The following is a 22,583-nucleotide window of genomic DNA, read 5'->3' as shown; positions in this document are numbered from 1 at the left end:
CTAATTGTAGCTAATGTGTATATTCGAGAAATTTTTTATTTTAGGTCCATTTAAATAAAAATTGCATAATGTTTGAGTATTTTAATTAATAGTTAAAAACGGCATCATGTTTTACAAAAAAATGAGTTCTAGGCGCCCGCGCAATAAAACGACCTCTAACTTTAGCTATTGCATTTTCGCCTAAACTTCTTTTTCAGGTCTTTTTAAAATTGCATACTGTTGTACGAAAATGAGTCTTTCGACCCTGGGACACCCGTGCGGCGGTTAAATAGGATCGGATCAAATCGAGGCAATAAAAAAAGAATCCAAAAAATCCGGACCCAGGAATGCCCGAGAATCTGCTGATATTTTGGGTTATCGTCATACTGTGTTTTCTGCAACAAATTGCAGGTAAATTTACGGAGTACAATATATTTTGTTTATATATTTTTGCGTATTTGTGATTCTTAACGCGTTGTGTGAATTTTGTATTTCTGTTGTTTTGTATTCTTAATCTAAGCCGTAAGGTTTATTTTTGTTTTCTCTTCGTTGTTTCAACATATTTTCGAGGAGATAATTATCGAAATGTGTTATGTTATAAAACTCGTCAGTGTAAATATATGGTATGGTGGGGTAAGATGGGACACTTTTAGCACATAAATTCCAAATATCCTGATCGTGTTTTAAACACCCAACGATCAATGGCAAACTTGAGGATACGGTTTTATATTTTGATAAAAAGGTGTCCCAACTTACCCCACCCTACTATATCTTAATTGTATGTGACTACATGCTATAATGGTAACATTTTGTATGTTTCTTGTATATAGGTCAGGCTCCGGAACGAAAGCTGAAGACTTACAAAGGTTGTGGAGGTCGATTGGACGAATTATCAGGAGTTATCCAGGTCAGATAAGCTGAAAACAGTCTCTAAAATCACGTCATTAAAAAATAATCACCCAAAAATTTACATAAGTGGTAACTCGTAAGCGGCACGAACGTGCTGGAACAAAACACCCGTTTTTGAATGAGTGTTATTGTTGCCCCACTACGCGAGGGTAAATAAGTTCCATTCATTTAATCTTAAGTTACATTCATTCAATGTAAGAATGTTTTTATATATTTTTATTACAGACCCCAAACTACCCTGAAAGCAAACTAGAGATGAATAAAACTTACCCCACAAACTCAAACTGCACTTGGTACCGAGATGGCGGAGACGACGCAACATTATACACCGTAAAAAAGAATGAAACAAAATTAACATACTAAATCGTCCACAAAGCGTTTTTTTTACTTTTTCATTTCAGATAAAATTTTGGGTGATGCGACTGGAAAGTGCCAGGAATCCGAACACGAATCAAACTATATGTTACGACTATATGAACATCACTGTAGACTCATTTGGAACCCTTCAATTCTGCGGGTAAATTTTTATGCCGTATATTTGTTACTCTCGTTCTATAAAGTTAATAGAATAATTTAAGTGTGCAAGTTAAGTTTTACTCCCTATACATGACCATATACTCTTTCCCGGGCGGTTATTTTTTTACTTACGTTCTATATAGATAAATTTATGAATGTATTAGGTTATATAGATGATTTTTTATTAATTCCATTGTGATTTAGATTCAGTGCACCAAAGGTGACGATCAATGGTGTTGGGCCGTCATTGAAACTACAATTTATATCTGACGATTCCAACAATTACCAAGGAATGATGCTGATGTATGCAGGTAATACGTGTGTATTTTGTATCTAAATATATGTATAGTAGGGTGGGTGAAGATGGGTACTGTTATATCTTAGGTTGGGGGAGATAGGACACTTTTTATTCTGTTTTCTCGTCCCATTTGGTAGTAATCCAAAAACATTCAGAGCAGTATAAACCGTACCCTCACGACTCCAATAGACCGTTGTTAATTGTTCAAAACATGATTGGAATATTGGGATAATATGGGCTAAATAGGTGTTCCGTCTTACCCCACAGTAAATCTATGTACCATTATTTTTCTTCACAGTTAGGCCTGACTACAGACCTTGCGAACGGGAGCCTTGTAAAAACGGAGGTACATGCGAGATGAAAGATAACAGGATAGAGTATGAGTGCATTTGCCCAGATGGATACGAAGGTATTTCAATTAATAATACCCGATACCTTTTAACATAATATGAAGTATTGCAAAAACTGTGTTTTTTTTCGATTTTTTGGTCAATTTTATAAATTTCAACAATTTTTTACGTTAACTTTCTATCCTGACGTGTTTTAAACAATTAACTATGGTCTTACGGGAGTCGTGAGGATACGGATACATATTTCTTTGAATTGTCTGTGCTTATATACTATACCAAATGGGACGAGAAATACAATGAAAAGGTATCCCATCTTCCCCCACCCTACTATATATATATATTTTTTTGTATTATACTTTCTCTATTTATAGGGTATCACTGCGAGACAGATATAGATGAATGTGAAAGTGGACCTTGCCTCAACGGTGGTACATGCAAGCAGTTGATGGGCGGGGGCTTTACATGCTTATGTATGGATGATTTCGCTGGGAACACTTGCGAGAGAAACATTGGCGATCCAGGTAAAAAAACTACTACACGAAAGCATGATATATTTTATAAGTACGGTGGGGGCAAATGATAGTATATGTGTTAAACTATGGAAATCGCGAGGATTCGGTTTCATGGTTCTTTGAATGTTCTTTGTTTGCTACCAAATGGGACGAGAAATGGAATGAAAAGGTGTCCCCTCTTTCTCCACCCTACTATAGATTAATGTACCTATAAACGCGATGATGCTCCGGAGTAGTTCTGTGTTAAGTTTTCTGTTTCCCACAGTCGATCCATGTCTCAATAGCCCTTGCGGGTCCCAATCCACTTGCCAGACAAAGACTTCTGACGGCGGCGCAGCGACCTTTGAATGCATTTGCCGGGACGGCTTTACAGGTTAATTTGAGCGCCTATTCCATCACGTTCATGGGCCTAAAATTTTTACTCAAGTTATAGGGCCTACTTGTGCGGTATACCATAGGCAATGGGTGTGTTGCGGTTCTCCTTATTTTTGATTAAATTTCTTTCAGGTCAAGTTAAAAACCCGAAGGTGTATAGTTATGACTGTTAAGCGGAAAAGAGAACGTAGTAGTTCGTTTTATACTTATACGTGACCCTTTATTACGTTATATCATTACGCATATGCAATGTACTATAGCCTGTAACGCCAGCTTGGTGTAACCCTCAAATTAATCATTATTTTCTCCCGGTATATACATGCAAACCCTATTTGTCTTATATACAAAAGGTAGTGATTTTAATGTATGGAATTTCTGTTCCAACTCAGTGGTTACTAATGAGTGTCCAAACTGTCAGTTATACAAAAAAAAAACACAAAGTTACATACGTGGTAACTGGAAAGCTGGCACGAGGTGTACGAAACAGAACACCCGTGTTATAACAATTGTAGTTTTCCTACAACGCGAGGATAAAGTAAGTTACATTCATTCATTCATTCATTCATTCATTGTATTTAATAGGTGTGACCTGCCAAACTGAAATTGACGAATGCGACAGCGATCCTTGTCTCAACGGTGGAATTTGCGTGGATTACGTCAATTCTTTTGAGTGCGCATGCGCGGTAGGATGGGAAGGCGTCTTGTGTGAAAGCGGTGGGTAAATCATCTCGAATTAATTTTCTGCTTATTTTACACATCTGTTTTAAGTAATAACGTGCACTAGTATGGTTTATAATCAGTTTCTAAAATTTGGAAAAAAAAGTTTTGAAAAAATCTTCTTTATTTTCAGAAGAAAAAATTGACGGTTGTTCGTCTAATCCGTGCAGTGAAAACGAAAATTGTACCTCCACAAATAACGACGGCGGATACAGGTAACGTATACTTTGATTAAACAATATTTGTATTTTCCCCAAACACACATTATTTAATTCGCACCTCTAACTGTACATAAAAAAATCTATCATGAATCCATTATTTGTAAAGTTGTGTAAGGTTGGGGGAAGATGGGACACATATTCATTCAATTTTCTTGTCCCATTTGGTTGTAAACAAATGACATTTAAAGAGTTATAAAACCGTATCCTCACGACTCCCATATAGACCGCTCTTAATTGTTTAAAACGATCAGGATGTTTATATATTATGTGCTAAAGGTGTCCCATCTTACCACAAATTTGATCAACATTAATTAACATGATCAGAGCTGAAAACCACATGCATATTTTAAATCTTACATAAATATAATTTTTTAAGTTACATTTTCTTTGTTATAGTTGCACTTGCAAGCCAGGGTGGACAGGAAAAAACTGCCGAGTTGATTTGAACGAATGTTCGTTATTCCCTTGCCTGCATGGTGGGGCGTGTAAAGAAGGCCGTGAGATTAATGTGTACGAATGCAAATGTGTGAAAGGGTATACCGGCAAAAACTGCGAAATAGGTAACTTTATATACATTTAAACTGTTCTTTATTATGCTACATACTACATACTCGCAAAAATTAATACATGAATGAATGAATGAATGAATGAATGAATGAATGAATGAATGAATGAATGAATGAATGAATGAGGAAAACTACAGTCGTTAGAACACGGGTGTTCTGTTTCATACACCTTGTTCCAGCTTACGAGTTACCACGTATGAAAATGATCTATGTATACGAGCTATCGTAAAGCTCATAAAAGCCATCACCTTACAAAGTAACTAATACAACTTTATATCTCGATACACTGTAGTACCCCGGCAGTGCTCGAACCCTGGCATCCCCTACCTCAGTAACGACACCAAGTGGGCAAACGGCGCCACTTTGCGATTTTCGTGCACGGACGGTTACAAACTATTGGGGACTGAAAATTTGACGTGTTTAAGAAACGAAACATGGGATCATGAGATGCCGGTTTGTATCGGTACGTTACTGCGTTACTTCTTATTTGATTTCCTTCTTGTTTGATAACTTTGTGTATTTGTTATAATATATATATATATATTAGGGTGGGAAAAATAGGACACCTTTTCATTCTATTTTCTCGTCCTATTTGCTAGTAAACAAAAAGAACACTCAAAGAATTATCTAACCGTATCCTCATGACTCCCATAAACCGTTGCTAATTGTTTAAAACACATCAAAATATTTGTATATTATGTGCTAAAGGTGTCCCGTCTTCCCCCCACTCTACTATATGTGTAATATCATACCGTTTCAATTTATGTTAGCCAATTTCAAAGCAGTTTTGAATAACCACAAATTTTCCAATTCTGAAAGTTAATCAAATACTGATTTTATTTCTCCTACCAGAAATGTCATACCAGTACCATAAGTTCATATTATAATACTTTAACAAGCCACCTTCCACGTGTAAACGTATATTGCGTACAAGGTATGTTGTGCAGAGCTAAACACCGTAACGCAATTTCCACGTTTTATAAGCGCATACCACTGTGACCTAACCCAAAATAAGAATAGAACCGCCTCAAATGAACCGTTGGGTACGTGGATTACTTGATATGCGAATAACAGAACTCCGCGCAGTTTGACGCCGCTTAAATTGCTAAAGCGTTCCATACTTACCCCTGTTTATTTAAAAAAAAAACCTGCTTACCGTTTTACAAAAAAAATGTGTAAATTTTGCCATGTTATTAATTATACTATATTACCTAAAGCCATGTATCCAATATTTCCAGAAATCGCGTTTCTCGGTAAGCTATACATTAAGCCACTGTACGGCTTAACAAAGGCCCAATGTGTTTAAATTGCCCACAATTTTAAACAAGACAAAATGTGTACATTTTGTCATGTTAGTATTCTTACTATAAAGACTACATATTACTTAATGTTTCCAGAAACCGTGTTTCTCGGTACTAACGCCTAACAAATGCCCAATGTGTTTAAATTGCCTACAATTTTATGTGTTAGTACTTTTACTATATTCCCTAAAGGCATAAGTCTCAATATTCCGTCCGTATTTCTCGGTATATACTCGAGCCTCTATATCGCTTAACAAATTCGCAATGTGTTTCTAGCAGATCACTTGAACAACACTGTCATGTTTCTACCACGTCGTTTCAGTCCAGTTCTTGCTACCTTTGTTTCGTTAAGCGTTGTACTGGCCACAGCCACCATTGTATTTGGAGCATGGCTTCTTCTAAAAGGGTAACATAATGTATATTTATATATATTAGGTTGGGGTAATATGGGACACCTTTTTATTCTACTTTCTCGTCCTATTTGGTAGTAAACAAGGAATATTCAGAAATTATAAAACCCAAAATCCATAGACCATTGTTATTTCATTAAAACAGGATCAGGATATTTGGATATTAGGTGCTTAAAGTGTCCCATCTCACCTCACAGTACTATATAAATACTTTATCCTTATTTTTAAACTGTTTGTGATAGCTTAAGACCATATCTCATTATGGTGTATTGATTTCGTTGGTGTATATGTTAAATCCGCGTCAAAAGGAACCTCTTTATGGGCTTTTATCTTGTGTACATATACATTCAAAATCTATATCCATAAGAACCTATTTTAAGGCTTATATACAACAGCAGATGATATAATTGCAATAAATATAGCACTGTGAGCTAAGATGGGACACCTTTATACATAATATCTAAATATCCTGATCGTGTTTTAAACAATTAACAACGCTATTTTAGAGTTTTGATCATACGGTTTTATAATTCTTTGAACGTTCTTTGTTTACTACCAAATGGGACAAGAAAAAACAAAGAAAACATGTCCCATTTTACCCCAACCCACAAAATATCGAAACTCACCCTCGTTTGTTTTTCAGGCCATGGCAGCTGGGACGTAATCTTACAAAAGTCGTCAAGTTATCCCACGTCTCATTGGCGTCTTCTGTGCGGTAGAAAACGTATAAACTAACCTTTTATTTCAAACCTTGTACAGGGAAGCCCTTGACACTGTGTATTTATGCTTATCTTATGCCCATGTACTACGGGTGTAGTATAATCGACCATGTCATTTTGATTTCCATGTATTTTATTCTACCTCGTATACTGCTGACTATAGAGAGTTTTATTGGCCGTAATAATGTACCATGCGTTGAGTTATTACCCATCAAAATTGCTTGCTACCAAGTTCTACTTATTCAAACTATGAAACACTAAACGACTAACAAAATATATCATAACTTTGAAATCATGTGTTTCTTTTGTTGGTCGTCATATTTTGGTCTGTTACCATGTTTTTCACTATAACATAATATCTCATAATTTTGAAATCATATATATTTTTTAGTTGGTCGCCTTATTTTGGTCTGTTACCGTAATTTTCAGTAACAAAATATCTCATAATTTTAAAATCATATATTTCTTTGGACGGTCGTCATATTTTGATATGTTGCCATGATTCACTGGTATTACGTGTACGCCTCCATCAGTGCATTACGCATAACGTTGCAAAGCAATTGAAACATTTAAAGCCAGTGTAATATCCGCCGCTCCGTCAGCGTTCCCCACTTAACCTACCTCAAACGATGGCAGCCATGCTTGAAAATAAACTGTACACACTTTTGTATGAGAGACTGTAACGCCACTACTGTATGCTTATGTACTGAGAGATATATCAACGTTAAATCAGTGTACGCTTATTCTTATATTTGAAAGATACGGTAGAGGGCTTTGAGTAATACTTTAAGTTTTAATTTAGTTACACCGTTTTTGTATAGTATCATAGTATAGGGTTGCTATGATGATTGTACATGTGATCAGTTTAGTTTAGTTATTGCGAAAGGTAAAGAGAATACTGTTTTGATTACACACACTTATGGAATTTGCAGTGAGATACCGTACTGTTTTCAAAATGCGAGTTAACGTGCTGTAACCTATATGCGAGGCTTAGTCAATTGGGTTTAATTTCCCTGTGAAGGTTAAGAGCATTCGTCTCCACGTAATACGCAGTAGTCTGGCAGCTGAGCTGTTAATATCAAATAAGGCCATTGTAACACACGTTGATTTTCGACGATTTAGGATTCGATTAAGCCTTATGCGTGAGAAAATGAGCACTCGTGTAGGCAGTTTCCTGTCTTGACCTTAGCTGCATATGGCTTTAGTTTTAAAGTTATCGGAAACTGAAAAAGCAAGTCAAAATAAGATATTAGAGTTATGGGTAGTTTATTAAGTAAATTGCTGCTTGAACATAAATCAGTATAACTAATCGCAATGTACTTTCCGGGTCTACTGCCCGGGGCTACCGGCACTCTTTCATAATTTCGAGCACAGCGCTTGCCTCTCCAGAAAGGTTTTGACGCCATTCGATGACGTAGACAACCCGCTGTATCTGTTGTAGACGTTGGGTGATAATAAACAGCGCCGCAGTGCAGGGGCTGCGTGTGTAGATTAGGACAGTGGAAACGCGGTCGTTGATAGCATTGTTTATGTGCTAGACCGACAACAGTCGCTACCAAAATCTCGTTGGAATTTTGCAGAAGTTATGCAAAGAGCCAGGAAAGTGTCTCTAGGTACTTTCACATGCAATTCAGCAAAAGTTTGGCTTTCATACTATTAGTGCGTTGTTCGAAATGTCACAGCCGAATATAGTGTCAGCAACCCGTCGATGGAGAAACAGTCAGTGTATTGTTGTCCTCGAAATCGCTCTGTATTCTTAGCAAAGCTGGGGAAGCGTGCAGCACGTGGTTTTGTAGTTAGTCCGCCAGTTGTATTGTATTGAGTGGACTGTTTTCCCGCCGCTCTTATTTCCCATTACCAGATACGTGTTAGATAAAGCTGAGTGCACAGTTCAACAGTTTCGCATGTTTTGTCAAGCGGAAATGATTGTTGACTTGTAATTTACTATAGTGTAAAGGCAAAGAAAGCGAGCGACTTATAGTGTTACGGTTGTAACCTGTAATGATGGTATTCGATTATTAGATTACTAAAAAGTGGTCTTAGATCAGCGTGGTGTTCACCTTAAACAAATGAGACGTAAATAGTGTGACCACTTGGTCAATATTTGCCAAGTTAGACAATACAGTCATGTTCAACAATAGTGGTAGCTGTGTATAGACCGCATTAAAGGCAAAAAGGTGAAATCGGCCTCAATTACCACAGCGATACGCTTCACCGCGCAGGTATAGGTTAGCGATGTAGTGGCTGAAGTTCACGCTGCAATTACTCATCAATGGCTGCCCCACACGCATGCATTTGGTTTGGGAGTGTGTGTGTTGTCTACTCTCACCTCATAGCACTACTAGTCATCCTGATTTTGTTGCTTCTTGCATGCAGAACCTGTAGGAAGAGACGCATTGGAAAGTAAGTTAAAAACAATGCTATACTCTCACAATAGACGCTGGTATAGTAGCACATTGGGGAACGATAGTTAGGGCTTTAAATATAGAACCGATCGTGTGCAACGTAAATAGGCATGTGTGACGTATCATATTATTAATCCACTGCTGTTTAAACTTGTATTATGGTGTAAACATAACTTGCGGACAAGTAACGTTACTGTAAAAACACAAGAAATGTGTGCCCTTGTTTAGTAATTCGCCTTGTGTGATATAGTAGGGTGAGAGAAGACGGGACACCTTTTCATTCTATTTACTCGTCCCACTTGGTAGTAAACAAAGGACATTCAAATTATATGAAACCGTATCCTCACGACTCCCATATAGAAATTTGTTAATTGTTTAAAACACGATTTGGGGATATTTGGAAATTTTGTGCTAAAGGTGCCTGTCTATTTGTACTTTCCGCCGCCTACGCTTTCCGTACCTGCCCATGGCCTTGAAGCAATTCTAAGTCTTTTTACAACCGCAAGTCACGTTGTCAATTTGTAGAGTAAATAGCTCGAACCGGTTCGCATTCCAGCAGGGTCCTTATCAGATAGTAACGAATACGCTTCTGATACACTTTCGCCCACGTATTTGTAAAACTATCTCCCCTTTTTTGGGCAAATAAATTTGAAAATTTGCTTAGCCTATTTTGAAATATTCATACGAATGCAATTAGTAAAAAACGTTTAGGTATTTAGATAAGTATGATAACGATGTAATAAAGGCGTTAATTTATAAAATACATACATCAGGTTGACGTAGGAAGAGCCATGTTTTCACTTTCTTTTATCGTGACCGTTTTATTGATACATCAAACGTCAATTTATATATTATAGATAACATTTATACAAATTTGCACAAAAATTTAACATTTATACAAAAAAATCGGTTTGATATGCTAAACTTATAACACAAAATTTTAATATAGATAGAAAGTTTTTAACTTTATACTTTCATCAATTTCAGGACACTGGAAACGGAACAACCGAAATGGGATAAACGTGTTGTTGTTCAGAGCTGGGCAATGAACTATATGGAAATGAATCTTACCGCAGGTGTGTATATGTAACAGATGTTACATAGTACGGTAAGGAAAGATGGGACACGTTTGGCAGTTTGGCACATAATACATACATATCCTGATCGTGTTTTAAACAGTTACCAACGTTCTATGGGAGTCGTGAGGATACGCTTATGTAATTCCTTGAATGTTTTTTTTGTTTTGTTTAATACCAAATAGAGCAAGAAAAAGAATGAAGTGTGTCCCATCTTCCCCCCTACCCTACTGTGTTAAATATACCACTAATAAAAACTTATTTTAGGTAATTCTCATTGTAGATTTAAGTTTATTATGTAAATTAGTGCTTTCTGAACACAGAAGTTTAAATGTGGAGTGGTGTAACTTGTTTCGTATTAAGTAGTGGTTGATTCCCGTATCTTCTTTTTTTAAAAACATGATATTCGATATCGTATTTAAAGAGATAAATAAAACAAACACATAAGTTCTGTTAAATGTGTTTTTCTCTGCTAGTTATCTTGGAAATATATTCCACTTTATACTAGAATCTAGTATTATGTTATTTACTTATACAATGTTTTCCTTTTTATTATAGAATATACCATCATAGAACGACGTAAAGTGCTTCTGGATATGATCAATTCTACAAAATTTAAGGTGATTTTGACGTCATAGTGTAATGATAACTATTGACTCTATCCAACTCGCGATGTAGATTGAATTTTCGATTTGTCACTAAGCGGCGTAAGAGGAGAGGCTATGGAGTTTTTCGCCGCGGAAACGGTTAATAAACCTTCTAGGGTGTAGGTACCATATACATAAATGGTTGTCAACATTTCATATAGTAAGGTGGGGGTGACGGGAGACAATTATCACGTAATATCCAAATATCCTGATCGTGTTTTAAACAATCAACAACGGTCTATGGGAGTCAACGAGGATACGGTTTTATAATTCTTTAAACGTTTTTTGTTTACCACAAAATCGGACAAGAAAATAGAAAAAAAGGTGTGCCATTTTACCCCACCCCACTATAGGACTCGTATTTGGTCATAGTTACAAGTAATTAGTTTCGTATATGCTTTCAAGCATTAACGCCTATCAGATACACATCATGTAACGGGCCATTCATTAATTACCAATGTGCATGCAGGGTCATTCGCGTGTGCCCACTTTATAAACTGTATCTTGACGGATGTAAGCACAATGCGAGTCTATTATAACGTGTCGCTTTAGAAAACTGTACTTACGCAGTTAAAAAGCTCGATTTAGGCAAAGGTAAGGCCACATGCATATTGTTGCGTTATGTCGTAAAATGCATACAATAAAATGAAAGTTTTGCGAGTGTTAACATTTGCTCAGTGCGTGGCCGTGCTACGTATATGTTAGTTGTTAATCTTTAGCTGCGCCAGTAACCTAGTCAACAAATATTGCTGCGTGTTCAAAGTTATTACCGGGATTTGGAAAGCTAGCGTAATAAGGGCGTTCCCTTAATTTAAGTTGGATAAATATTGTGCAGTTCAGGACCAGCCAAATACACGTCGCTTATGGTAGAACTTGTGTATTTAAGACTAGGCGTATGTAACCTGAAAGGCCAGGTGCGGTTTTCCATACCTCACTAGATTTGTTTGGTTAAATTTTCCACTGTTAGGAACTCCTTTGTGGAATAGAAAGCACTGTGTATAAAAGCGTCCCATGCCCGCTGCTAAATAGACTTAACATTTATTTTCCTACTGACGACGAATTGTGACACCGATTTGGCGCGAAGATTATTCTCCAATATAACAACACAAACCGGTACAAAATTTTCCACGCCCCGAGATGTTAAAGTACAAAACAAGTTATTGTTCCTTTTTTCTACAGAAATACTTCGAAGAAGAGATCGGAAAGACGACTCCTGGCACCCTTGAGGCACCAAAACGAGTTAAGCGAAGAAAAAAAGCTCGCCGGGGCAAAGTAAGGTCGATTCTATTATTTACAGAAGGTTTATGGAAACTGGAATAATAGGAATTTATCTGCTTTAAATTTATCCCAGGTCGCTCGTAAATTTAACAGCGTGCGACCGTTAATGTTGTAGTTAATTATTACAGGAACTTTGCGCTGCAGTTTTCTGCCCGAGACTTGGTTAAGTAAAAGTCATGCTGCATGGTTTGGCCCATCATATCCAATTTCAAACGCACCCGGTTTTAACATTGCCCATAAGAAAAACAGTCACAATACACTGTTTGTATAACATCTTAACGTCGCCAGTTGCTATTGCCATATTACACCATCATAGATTTCCCGTATAATACGGCGGCGTCATTTGAACTGCGTGTATTAGCCGCAAGTTACACATTAACGAGCTTTTGGCTCGAATAAGTCATCATTTTCTCCAATTCACGGCCAACTGCTTTTCTATGCTGCCAGTTGAAGCCTATAGCGATAGGGCCGAATTTGGTCAGTAGTAGACTTCAGTGCGACTATCAACAGTGCTGGTTTAAGTTAATTTTAAGTCAGTATTGAGAAATGAGGTTTTCCATTTTATCGTGTAATGTTGATTCGGTCGCGCTTCTTTGGTTTTTGTCGAACTGTCAACAGTCAAGGGTGGCAAGCACTGCGGACAGGTGGAGTAGTTACTGCGGTGGTGTTTAAGGGCCTGAAGTGGTGCTCGAAGTCATGTTATTAGCTGTGTGTCAAGTTTAGTCGTAATATATAACGTCAGCGCGACCTGAGGTATTCTAACCGCAGGTTTTCTCTGTTGTTAGGCTCTAGGCGCCGGTGGCTAGCCGAATGGATTTAAGTTAATACTTAGAGGCGATAAGCGCTTAAAAATGCAGCACCAAGAATATGACGATGATAGCATGATTAGCAGTCAGCGATTAAATCGTAGCTCGGTGGATATTCTACCTTGGGAAGTCGACGACAGTTTAGATGTAAGTACATGTGCAATGATATACTGGTACAAAACACAGATACATAGAGCAATAGATCCACAATTTAGCCAAAATATTTAACTAGTAGCATATTGCGCTCTGGTTGAGATACTCAAATGTATTTTGAGTACACTACAAGTGGTTTAAAATGATGTTCATGAGGCGTAACGTGACGTTTACCATGCCTACTATTTCGTTACAATAGTGCTTGTTCCGTAACAGTACCTCCAATGCCAGGTGCTATAATCACATACATAAAATCTCAAATTGTATTGTTATTTCAACGCGGTCGTGTACCAAAGTTTCATTTACGGATTTTTCAGGATTTGACTTTTGACTAGCTTATCGCTATTAGGAGTGTACGAAAGCAAATGTAATTTGGCTTAAGTTAACGCAACACGCCCTGTGTAGTCGACAGATTGACGTCAGTTGGCTTAACATTTATTAAGCGTACATTTTTGTGGCCTGTTCACTGTGTAAATGCCTTGTATATGCTGGGACCAAGCAATAAAGTGTAACTACTGCATTTAAACTTGAATTAATCATTTGCAGGTCTCTGCGGAAGATGCAAGCAGTGGCAGACTCAGTGCATTCTATCTATCCTCACTGAAACAGGTGAATTAATATAAAATTAGATGCATTTTTCTTTTTTTGAAATTACTGGCATCATAGGCTTCTAGTGCTTATTGTCTGCTGTTCTGTAATATGGGTACGAATAAACGTTTGAGTTGGTTTAAAATACACATATAGGTAGCTTGGGTTGATGTTGAAATTTCCAAATAGTGCAAAATGATATTAAACAGGCACTGACACAAAATAGGCCCTTTAATTCTCTAAATGTACACTCTCAAACCGAAAGTGGTGCTTGTTGTTTGCTTCAGTGCACAGCGGGTACGGCGGTTGCCAACTATATTAAACTGTAATAACTTTATGTTATTTCCGCATTGAATTTTTCACATTATGCTCAAACTGAGTAAAAACTGATCACAAAACAGCAAACAACTATATTTATTTCTGCGCTAACAGCTTTATAACACATTCTTTCATCTTTAGCTGATTATTGTTAGTTCTTACGCCCGGATAAACGCATATTACCTAAGTATATGTTATATATAAAGCACCGTGACCACAATTGGTAGTTCAAGCCAGGTCAATTGGTGTACCCGTACCATATAGTTAAAATACTCTGAATGCAAAATAACATAAGTTACTACTAAATATAGATTGAATATATATGTGTTTTAAGGTAATTTGTAGGTTTCTGGTTTGGGCTACACATATAGTGGGGTGGGGGAAGATGGGACACCTTTAGCACATTATATCCAAATATATTGATCGTGTTTTAAACATTTAACACCAGTCTATGGTAGTCGTAAGCATACGGTTTAATAACTCTTTGTTACCACCAAATGGGACGAGAAAATAGAATGAAAATGTGTCCCATCTTCCCCAACCTACGATACCAAAGAAAATCGAAAGTACTGTGTAGTATCTGGAAAAATCAGCGATAAGATATATCGATCCGGTTTCGTCTCGTCGGTTAATTTAATCGTCTAAAAACACACCCTCTCTGTGGGTGGGGGGAGGTTAAGAACCTAACGTAATTCAATTAATGTACGTTTTAATGATTCTATAATACCCAAATACGCCGAACTATTGCTTTGTAGTTCACGTTGAAAATCACAGCATAGATTACGTGATTATCTACGGTCTTAACCGTGATTATGGGAAAGCGGTTAAATATTGCCTGAATACCACGCAAATTAATCAAAGATTGACAATGTTTATTTTTGTCACTTATGTTTGCACCTTGTGTTCTTATATTGGTAACTTAACAACGTAACACCGCGACAACACGCCGATTTTGACGTTGGCGTCCAACTCAAAACGCCTTTGAGTTGCTGTAATAAATCAACCAAGTGTATAGGTCTTCTGTGTACAGAGAATCGATTGCATAAAGATGTACGATACAAGAGCTCTTGAATCGGAGCTGGGATAAATATTCGTATGCTAGGTGGCAGCAGAGTTTAACTTTGAACACTAATACACACATACGTTGATCCTGAAAGTTATACGCCATTATACAAAACTTGCGTATGTTAATATGGTTTAGGTTTTCCACATTACAGTTGGTATTGCCTACACAATGTCTATGTACTCAAAGTTTTCTTGGTTCTTTTTATTGCTGGGATTTTCCTCTCTTTTGTTTCGACCCGTGCACTAATGCATTTTCTCATCCTGTGTCCGCCGCAATGACGTTATTCCCTGTTTAATTATTCAAAAGATCGATACTCTCTGTACCAATGCATGGCTCTATTCTTTAAAGCCCATTCTACAGCGAAGTGCAAGCAAGATATACCAGCTTATTAGACAGTGAAAAGAATTGGCATATTGCGTGTGATTTCTACTATTTTAAAGGCAAATGCTTACTACCTGGAACATATGGTACCGTAAAACATAAATTTGTGACAGATGAGCCCAGCAGATTAAGATGGAAGAGCAATAAATGACAGAAATGTCATATAACGTTGCATGTACTGACAAAAAGGCATACTTGAAAGCTCGTTAAGATTTTATGCAAGTGACTATTTAGAATTTTTGCTAGTGTATAGGTTTTGGCAGGTATTTAGTGTAATTTTGGTCTGAAATGTGTGACAACTCGCCTCAAGTACACTTTGCTGAGTCGTCTGTCAACGCTTCTCTTCGTGCCTTTGAAGGAGTAGCAATTTCAGGGGAGGTCGACGAACCGAGCGGTTTTGAGAACGCCGCTTACCACAGCCAGCTTTGTGCTGGAACTAGACCTGCTACAGAAAATGGGAATTTCACTAGTCAAGTACCCTTGGTGGCTCACCAAAGCGACTCGGAACACAGCGAGCAAGAAGCTACACAGCATCTCTCTGCTATTAGACGTGACCTTTTATTTGAGGACGAAGACATGCTCGGTGTCTCGTCTGACGACTCCATCGCTTATTCAACGGACAGTGAATTTATTAGAAACCTAAGCGCGAACGGGTTACGGTTTGAAAGTATCGACTCTTCAAGCAGTAGCAGTCAAGAGTCGATGTCAACATTTGAATTTTCGGGAGAAGCTACAAAAGCTCTCGGGACTTTTGGCGGATGTGATTTTCAGTTGGTTTTCGGGTCCACTAGTAGCCCTTGCATCAGTGACCTAGAAGATCACACACCCTCCAAACGTTTAAATAACAATAACCAGCCTGAACCGGTTCAAACTAGTTACCAAACTGATGACGTGCTGGTCGTTTCCTACGTTGATAATTCCGGCGACTTGGCCGGAAGAACTAACACCTCAGCCGCCAGTCAACCGGGTTCTTGCAGCTTATCTACGCATCAGAGCGAGCCGTGTTTTCCTTCTATTTTCAATTTGTCTGCGGAAAAGGAAAAAGGCCTGGAGCGTCGACGTGACAGCAGATCTAGAATACCTTCGAGTAAACGGTTTAGCCGCAAAGCGGAGGCAGAATATACCGCGGAACCGAGAAGTCAATTGCTAATTGAGGCATCGCCGAACCACAACCATCAGGAAACACATTATCGTGACAATTTAACGTTAATTCATGCACATCGGCACACGAGTCGTTCTACAGAATCATTGCTTTCAAACCATGCCGAACTGTCCGACCTGAACGCTAACCTTCAGCATGCGCCTATTACAGCTGAAAATGTGGCGGCACACGGCGTGTTTTCGGAGGCAGCGCACCTTAACCAACAATCCGATGCCGACACAATAGCTTTTAAAGGTCAAATGAGCTCACGCCCCAAAATGGAGCCAAAAGGCTTCCCGCCAAGTCCTCGCCTTTTAAAACAGGCGAAACACAAACTGCCAATCGCGGTGCGATCGAAGAAACGTAGGAAGAACGAATTTCACGCGAGCCCTCGTAAAGTGCCTAGTAAACTTGTAAAGAAAGGCCAGGTCTCCAAGTTACCTGTACCCATCGCTACTTACTCATTTTCAAAACAGAAGCCTCGCACAAAGCAAAGAAACTACACAATGTTTCACACGGTAAACCAAACTACTAATCACAAACAATACAATCAGTAGCTGTGAATTCTTTACCGCTTGAATTTAAATTTTAAACTAACAACAGCACACAAATACTGTGACCTTAACCAAAAGCCCGAAATCTTTGGTTAATATGTGCGGTAAAACGAGTAGCATATTACAGGCCGCATTGGTTTTGGATGATACCATTGTTATTTACGCTATACTCAGACTGTTTCGGATGAAAGTCGTTGCTAAAGTTGTAAATGTAAAACGTGTGTCAAAGAATTTATAATTGTTTAAAACGACGCTGGATAACGTTTAAAACGCCCTACGGCGTAAAAGCTGTACTGTGGCGAGACATGTCCAAACAAACATACGGATTGAATATACATAAAGAGAGAGAAACGTTTTCCAGAGGAAATAGTAATGAAATATTGGGCGTCTTATTATTTTGGGTGGAATATGCAAAACTTGACGCACTGATATTATAATACATATATAGGAGGGTGAAGGGAAGATGGGACACCTTTTCATTCTATTTTCTCGTCCCATTTGGTAGTAAACAAAGAACATTTAAAGAATTATAAAAACCGTACCCTTACAACTCCCATAGAGCGTTGTTAATTGTTTAAAACACGATCAGGTTATTTGGATAGTACATTATAAAGTTGTCCCATCTTTCCCCATCTTACTACAATACCATATAAGAACATAAGAATTCTCAGCGCTTTAAATAATACGTAAACGTCAAATTATGTAAACACGCTTGAAATCCATGGGAACGTTCATAGATGTTATCAGATATACCGACACCCACGTATATACCTCAGGCGAGAATATGATTCAGTCAAATACAATTTGGCAGGTTATTTCGGTTTGCTTGTGGTTTTCATCTTGAAATTTCCGAAGCTAATTAGAGGTTGATTTTTGCAAAGGACTATGTGTCTGTTTTCTTCAAATTAGGGATTTTATGGTTTGTTCATGGTTAACGACCCACACCTGACGTTTCTGCCCAAGCCTTTGTGAATAAAATATATGCCTTAGATGCATAATACATGAATTTTCTTGTCTGTTGCAATACTAACATGAGCCCGAAAATAAGATACGATTTTCCGTTTAAAAGTTTTGCTTTAAAACTCAAACCATGTTTAAAGGTGTGTTTTTTACAAAAGAACTAAAAGACGGTTAGTTAGAGAAAAAAATTACCGTTACGAGAGTGTGCATCCGATTCGACAATTTGATATCGGTACTCCGTTACTTTGATCCACTCCCCACGGCGACGGTTTTTGGAATTCGTTCAAAACGTTTGTTTAACGACCTTGAACAGCAATGGTTTGACATTTACATTGACACGATCGCATCTCTATTTTTAATCGCCGTGTAAGAGGATTAATCGAGACGTTCTTCTTAGACGAGACGATTTTGCTCGTAATGAACGTAATTTAACGGTCGTAATGGCCAATTCAATACAGACAATTAACAGTTTGCTTTTACGCGTGTCCATGCCATTAAAACAACACTACAGACACGCGCAAAATCTCAATTGTACTTATGTCATACCTGCGGCTTTATTTCCTGCGGACCTATCGACCGCTGGTTTGTCTAATCGTTAACAAAACAGCTTGCATTTGAGCTACATGGCAACGATTTTTCAAGAGCATTTTGCATGGCAGGCTGTTGCGGAAGGAACCAGCCAACTCGAAGTGGACGGAGCTTTTGAAATGAACCCACCTGAGAATGCAGACCAGGAAAAAGATAAAAAAGTCATCGACGCTGCTGAAAGAGCGGTTCTCAGGGTAGCAGGTAAGAGGTTCAATATTTTGCTAGCGATTTTTACGTAGACTGCGTGGGCTGTGGCCTTATGCACCATACTTGGTTGCTCTTTCGGTAATTGTCTGTTTATCCGCGCAGTGAACTTGCAAAGCAGCAGTCTGGTATTTTCGGCTGCGTTTTTCGCTAGGATTATCTCGTTGTTTGCAAAGTTTATTATTTTCTTTCTGACTGTTTTGCTGTTTGAACTGTAACCGCATGACTCACAATGGTTCAATGGTGACATTTCGAAAATTTGGTCACATATATTTATCTGCTCTTTAAAGGTTAGTGTTTAACGAGAACCACCCATACCTTAGCAGTGTATGTCATAGGCCATGTGTAGGTTGTGTGTTTAACTGCACAAAATACAGGGTAGAATGCTACAATTTAGTGGTCTTACTCATACGAAACACACCTTTTCGCGTGTTTTTGCCTTTTTTCTCAGTCCTCTGTCTGTTAGTTTTCTATATAGGTTAGAACTCCAAGTGTGTACTGTTATGGCACGCCGTGGGACTTGGGATTTAATCCAGAGTTGGCTCAGTCCAAAACAAACACGCATAGGCTACCTTCAATAAGGTCACAGCTTGGACTCATATATAATTTAGAGTCCTTTAGACTCATGTACCTCGCTATAACGGTAGCATTGTTGTACTTATGTTTTGACTCAGCGGGGTGCAGTAAGTCGAATTTAATTGCCAGCACCCAGCCTATATATGCCCACCCACGTAAAATACATTCAGGCCCAAAACACTTCATTAGCTGGCTCTCTCAAGCGTGCACGCTTAGAAAAACATCCATATTTTGCATTATTAATCAGTTTCATATACACGTACACCCGGACTGTCCTATATGTCCTTTATAACGTGATCCCCAATAAAGCTATCAACACCAGAGCTTCAGGTTAAGTCGAGGTCTTACCTGGAACTTTGGTAATTTCGTCAGTTAATATAACGGGAGGGGTAGCCGGGCCTCTGGGCTTGCAGGCGTTCCGTCAATCACAGAATTCGACATGACATCACCAGCCGAAGCAGTATACTTCGCCGGTTATTGTCGCCAAGTGACGTATACGGTGTCCTGAAACCAGTTGATCGATATACCCGCATTAATATGCAGTTCTCCCTGCAGCGACAACCAGCAGTGCATTAGATTAACTAATTCAGTTGACCGACTATTCAGGAGAGGGTTTTGGCAGAGCTACAGCCTTTTTTGCGTTGGTTTGATTTGCCACTATACGCGAGTATGGGATTTAATTAATTTAGAAAATAGGTCTCGGAAGGAATTATTTTGCAAGTAAAAGAAACCAATCGACAGCATTCCGGGTGTTGTGAATTGCTCGTAAACGTCTGCACCTCAGGTTCAGGGAATTGGTTGCTACGTTTTATTACCAGAGGCTATTCATGTACGATACGCTGAGCAAACAACAAAGATGGAGTTGCTAGCGAGATTCAGATTCGACAGCATATGAAGTAGTTTTGTGAGCCTTTCCCGCAAGGTTTTGATTTTCAGGTTGAGGTTGTGAGTTTGCGGTGGTTCGTGCGCGGAAAAAAACGATATTCGTGCTAGTGAATTTATTCCTGTGGTGTTATGTGTAGCGTATACGCCGCCCCACAACGTGCGGCTGTAAGGTGTCTGTCAGTGGTCCCTGTTTCTTAACTGTGTAACTGAATTTGTGGGGCACGAACATGGCGTACTACCTCTCCGCCCAAGAGCCGGGGACGCTGACCGAGGAAGAGATTGAGGCGATTGAGGCTTACGATTCGGCCATGCGCGTTATGAAAGGTAAGCGGAATAAGCGTGACTAAAAAAAGAAAAAGGCCGCCTAAAGCTGAGTTGATTTTTGTAGTTGCAGCTTTTTTGTGCGGAACGTTGCATGGCATTCTTGTATGGCGTTTTACGCGTGGTTTTGGGTTGTTTTGGGCTTATTTAAAACTGCAACGTGTTTGCAGAATGTGTATAGCAAAAATGACAGCTTTTTGTCACTATGGGGTAAAATAGGATACATTTGGCGTATAATATCTCATATTTCCTGACTGTGTTATAAGTAAGTAACAAAGCTGTTTAAAGGCGTCATGCTATATTGTTGTATATTTGTTTGAATGTTTCTTGTTTACTACGAAATGTTACGATAAGAGAACGTAAACATTTACCATCTAACTCATAATCTATATTTTTACAAAGTCGTCTAATAAGGTCCCCAATTATCCTCTCCTTCCTAACTCACACATACATTCATATTTGTAACGCTTTATATATTGACTCCCTGTGGGCGAGCCATGTTTCATTGCATTGGCATTTAGCTGCAGAATGTGACCTAATATGCTAAATTAATCGCTCTCAGCCACAAAGCCCTAGAAGTACCGGGGGCGTGTAATCTCTCTTTTAAAGGATTAAGCTCTATAATGGTAATCAAATTCAAAAGAATTTTTAACCCGTCAGCTGACGATTGCTGCCTGCTTTATCCTATGTCAAATACAATAACCCTATACATTTCAGTATATTATACTATATGATTTAACCACTAATATATATAGTAGGGTGAGGAGAGATGGGACACCTTTAGCACGTAATATCTTAACATCGTGAACGTGTTTTAATCAATTAACAACGGTCTTTGGAAGTCATGAGAATACAGTTTGTTCTTGTTTTCTACCAAATTAGACGAGAAAATGGAATGAAAATGCGTCCCATATTTCCCCACCGCATTATATAACGTGATTTTGAAATTTGCCAGTCTATATGACTACTATGACTATATGTGTAATTAAGCATTAGCGGTATTCGTTTCATGGTCAGTGTATGAATTTTGAACGTTTTGTTATGAAAACAAGTTTGATGCATTTTTCAGTATTCTGTAGCTTTGTCGTCTCATTCTATAAGATATTGTTTGACCAGTGCTATCGTTTTATTTGATCTATTGTTCTATTGACTTAAAGGAAGCTTTGCTCGCCATCTCCTACTGTTTTGTATTGACAACACAAACTGAATGTGTATAACGTCGAATTGAAGTACCAACTTCCACAGTGGTAACTACAGACCAGTGAAACAAATTGCTTTTCAAGCCAGTACAGGACCGTGTTAAGCAGCTAGCTTCTTAAGACAGAGTGAAATATCATAGCGTTTGAAATCGACATTTTCTCTCATAAACCAGTGAAATAATTGCTTTTCAAGCCAGTAAGACCGTGCTAAGCGGCTAGCTTCTCCAGACAGCATAAACGCTCATATAGCGATCGGAATCGACATTTGCTCTCATAAGTTCATGAATGGTGACAGCTGTCGCGGGAACTCCGGCCCTAAGTCGACCGTATCCCAGTTTAGTGTTTGGAATGCGTTTACCAGTACGCGCAGTATTGCGATGAAAGGTATATTGGCTTTGGATCAGCCAGACGTATACGTGTCAGAAGCAAATTTAGAAAGAGTAGAAGTGTTATCTGTATGTAGTATTGATATTGACTGCATACATATGCTAATAGTTTTAAACAATTAGGCCGAAAGTAGCTATTACAGTATAAACTATATTGGTTCAGTTTATATTTAGAATT

The 22,583-nt window shown here is 38.3% G+C and overlaps 2 protein-coding genes and 1 long non-coding RNA gene across 4 annotated transcripts in view; 2 read left to right on the top strand and 1 right to left on the bottom strand.

Moving 5' to 3' along the window:
* The first annotated feature begins 106 nt into the window (after positions 1–106).
* LOC100176139 (fibropellin-3-like) lies at positions 107–7,541 on the top strand. Of its 2 annotated transcripts, none has more exons than XM_002121348.4 (14): positions 107–390; positions 810–886; positions 1,114–1,218; positions 1,290–1,405; positions 1,609–1,715; positions 2,001–2,111; positions 2,424–2,573; positions 2,830–2,937; positions 3,522–3,653; positions 3,790–3,871; positions 4,274–4,437; positions 4,736–4,906; positions 6,021–6,150; positions 6,798–7,541. In XM_002121348.4, exons 1-14 carry the CDS (start codon positions 327–329, stop codon positions 6,871–6,873), a joined length of 1,593 nt encoding a protein of 530 aa, XP_002121384.2. In that variant the 5' UTR covers positions 107–326; the 3' UTR covers positions 6,874–7,541. The 2 variants fall into 2 exon arrangements, with proteins under 2 accessions (XP_002121384.2, XP_026690992.1); XM_026835191.1 differs by having other exon boundaries at positions 109–390; positions 6,024–6,150.
* Positions 5,260–6,869, bottom strand: LOC113474380. Its single transcript, XR_003396039.1, has 2 exons — positions 6,781–6,869; positions 5,260–6,142 (listed from the first exon to the last, which is right to left on the bottom strand). It is a non-coding gene; the product is annotated as an uncharacterized LOC113474380 (long non-coding RNA).
* A 1,569-nt stretch (positions 7,542–9,110) lies between the features above and the next one.
* The window catches only part of LOC100180816 (plectin), a 43,066-nt gene continuing 29,593 nt past the window's right edge, over positions 9,111–22,583 (top strand). Inside the window, exons 1-6 of the mRNA XM_026835112.1 lie at positions 9,111–9,276; positions 10,266–10,354; positions 10,913–10,974; positions 12,181–12,273; positions 13,785–13,847; positions 18,906–19,035. Coding sequence (XP_026690913.1) covers positions 9,146–9,276; positions 10,266–10,354; positions 10,913–10,974; positions 12,181–12,273; positions 13,785–13,847; positions 18,906–19,035 — 568 coding nt within the window. The 5' untranslated portion in view covers positions 9,111–9,145. The remainder of the gene's footprint in view (positions 9,277–10,265; positions 10,355–10,912; positions 10,975–12,180; positions 12,274–13,784; positions 13,848–18,905; positions 19,036–22,583) is intronic.

The sequence above is a fragment of the Ciona intestinalis genome, chromosome 7 (genome assembly GCF_000224145.3).
Source record: "Ciona intestinalis chromosome 7, KH, whole genome shotgun sequence".
NCBI classification, from domain to species: domain Eukaryota; kingdom Metazoa; phylum Chordata; class Ascidiacea; order Phlebobranchia; family Cionidae; genus Ciona; species Ciona intestinalis.
This window is presented reverse-complemented; position numbering and strand designations above follow the sequence as displayed.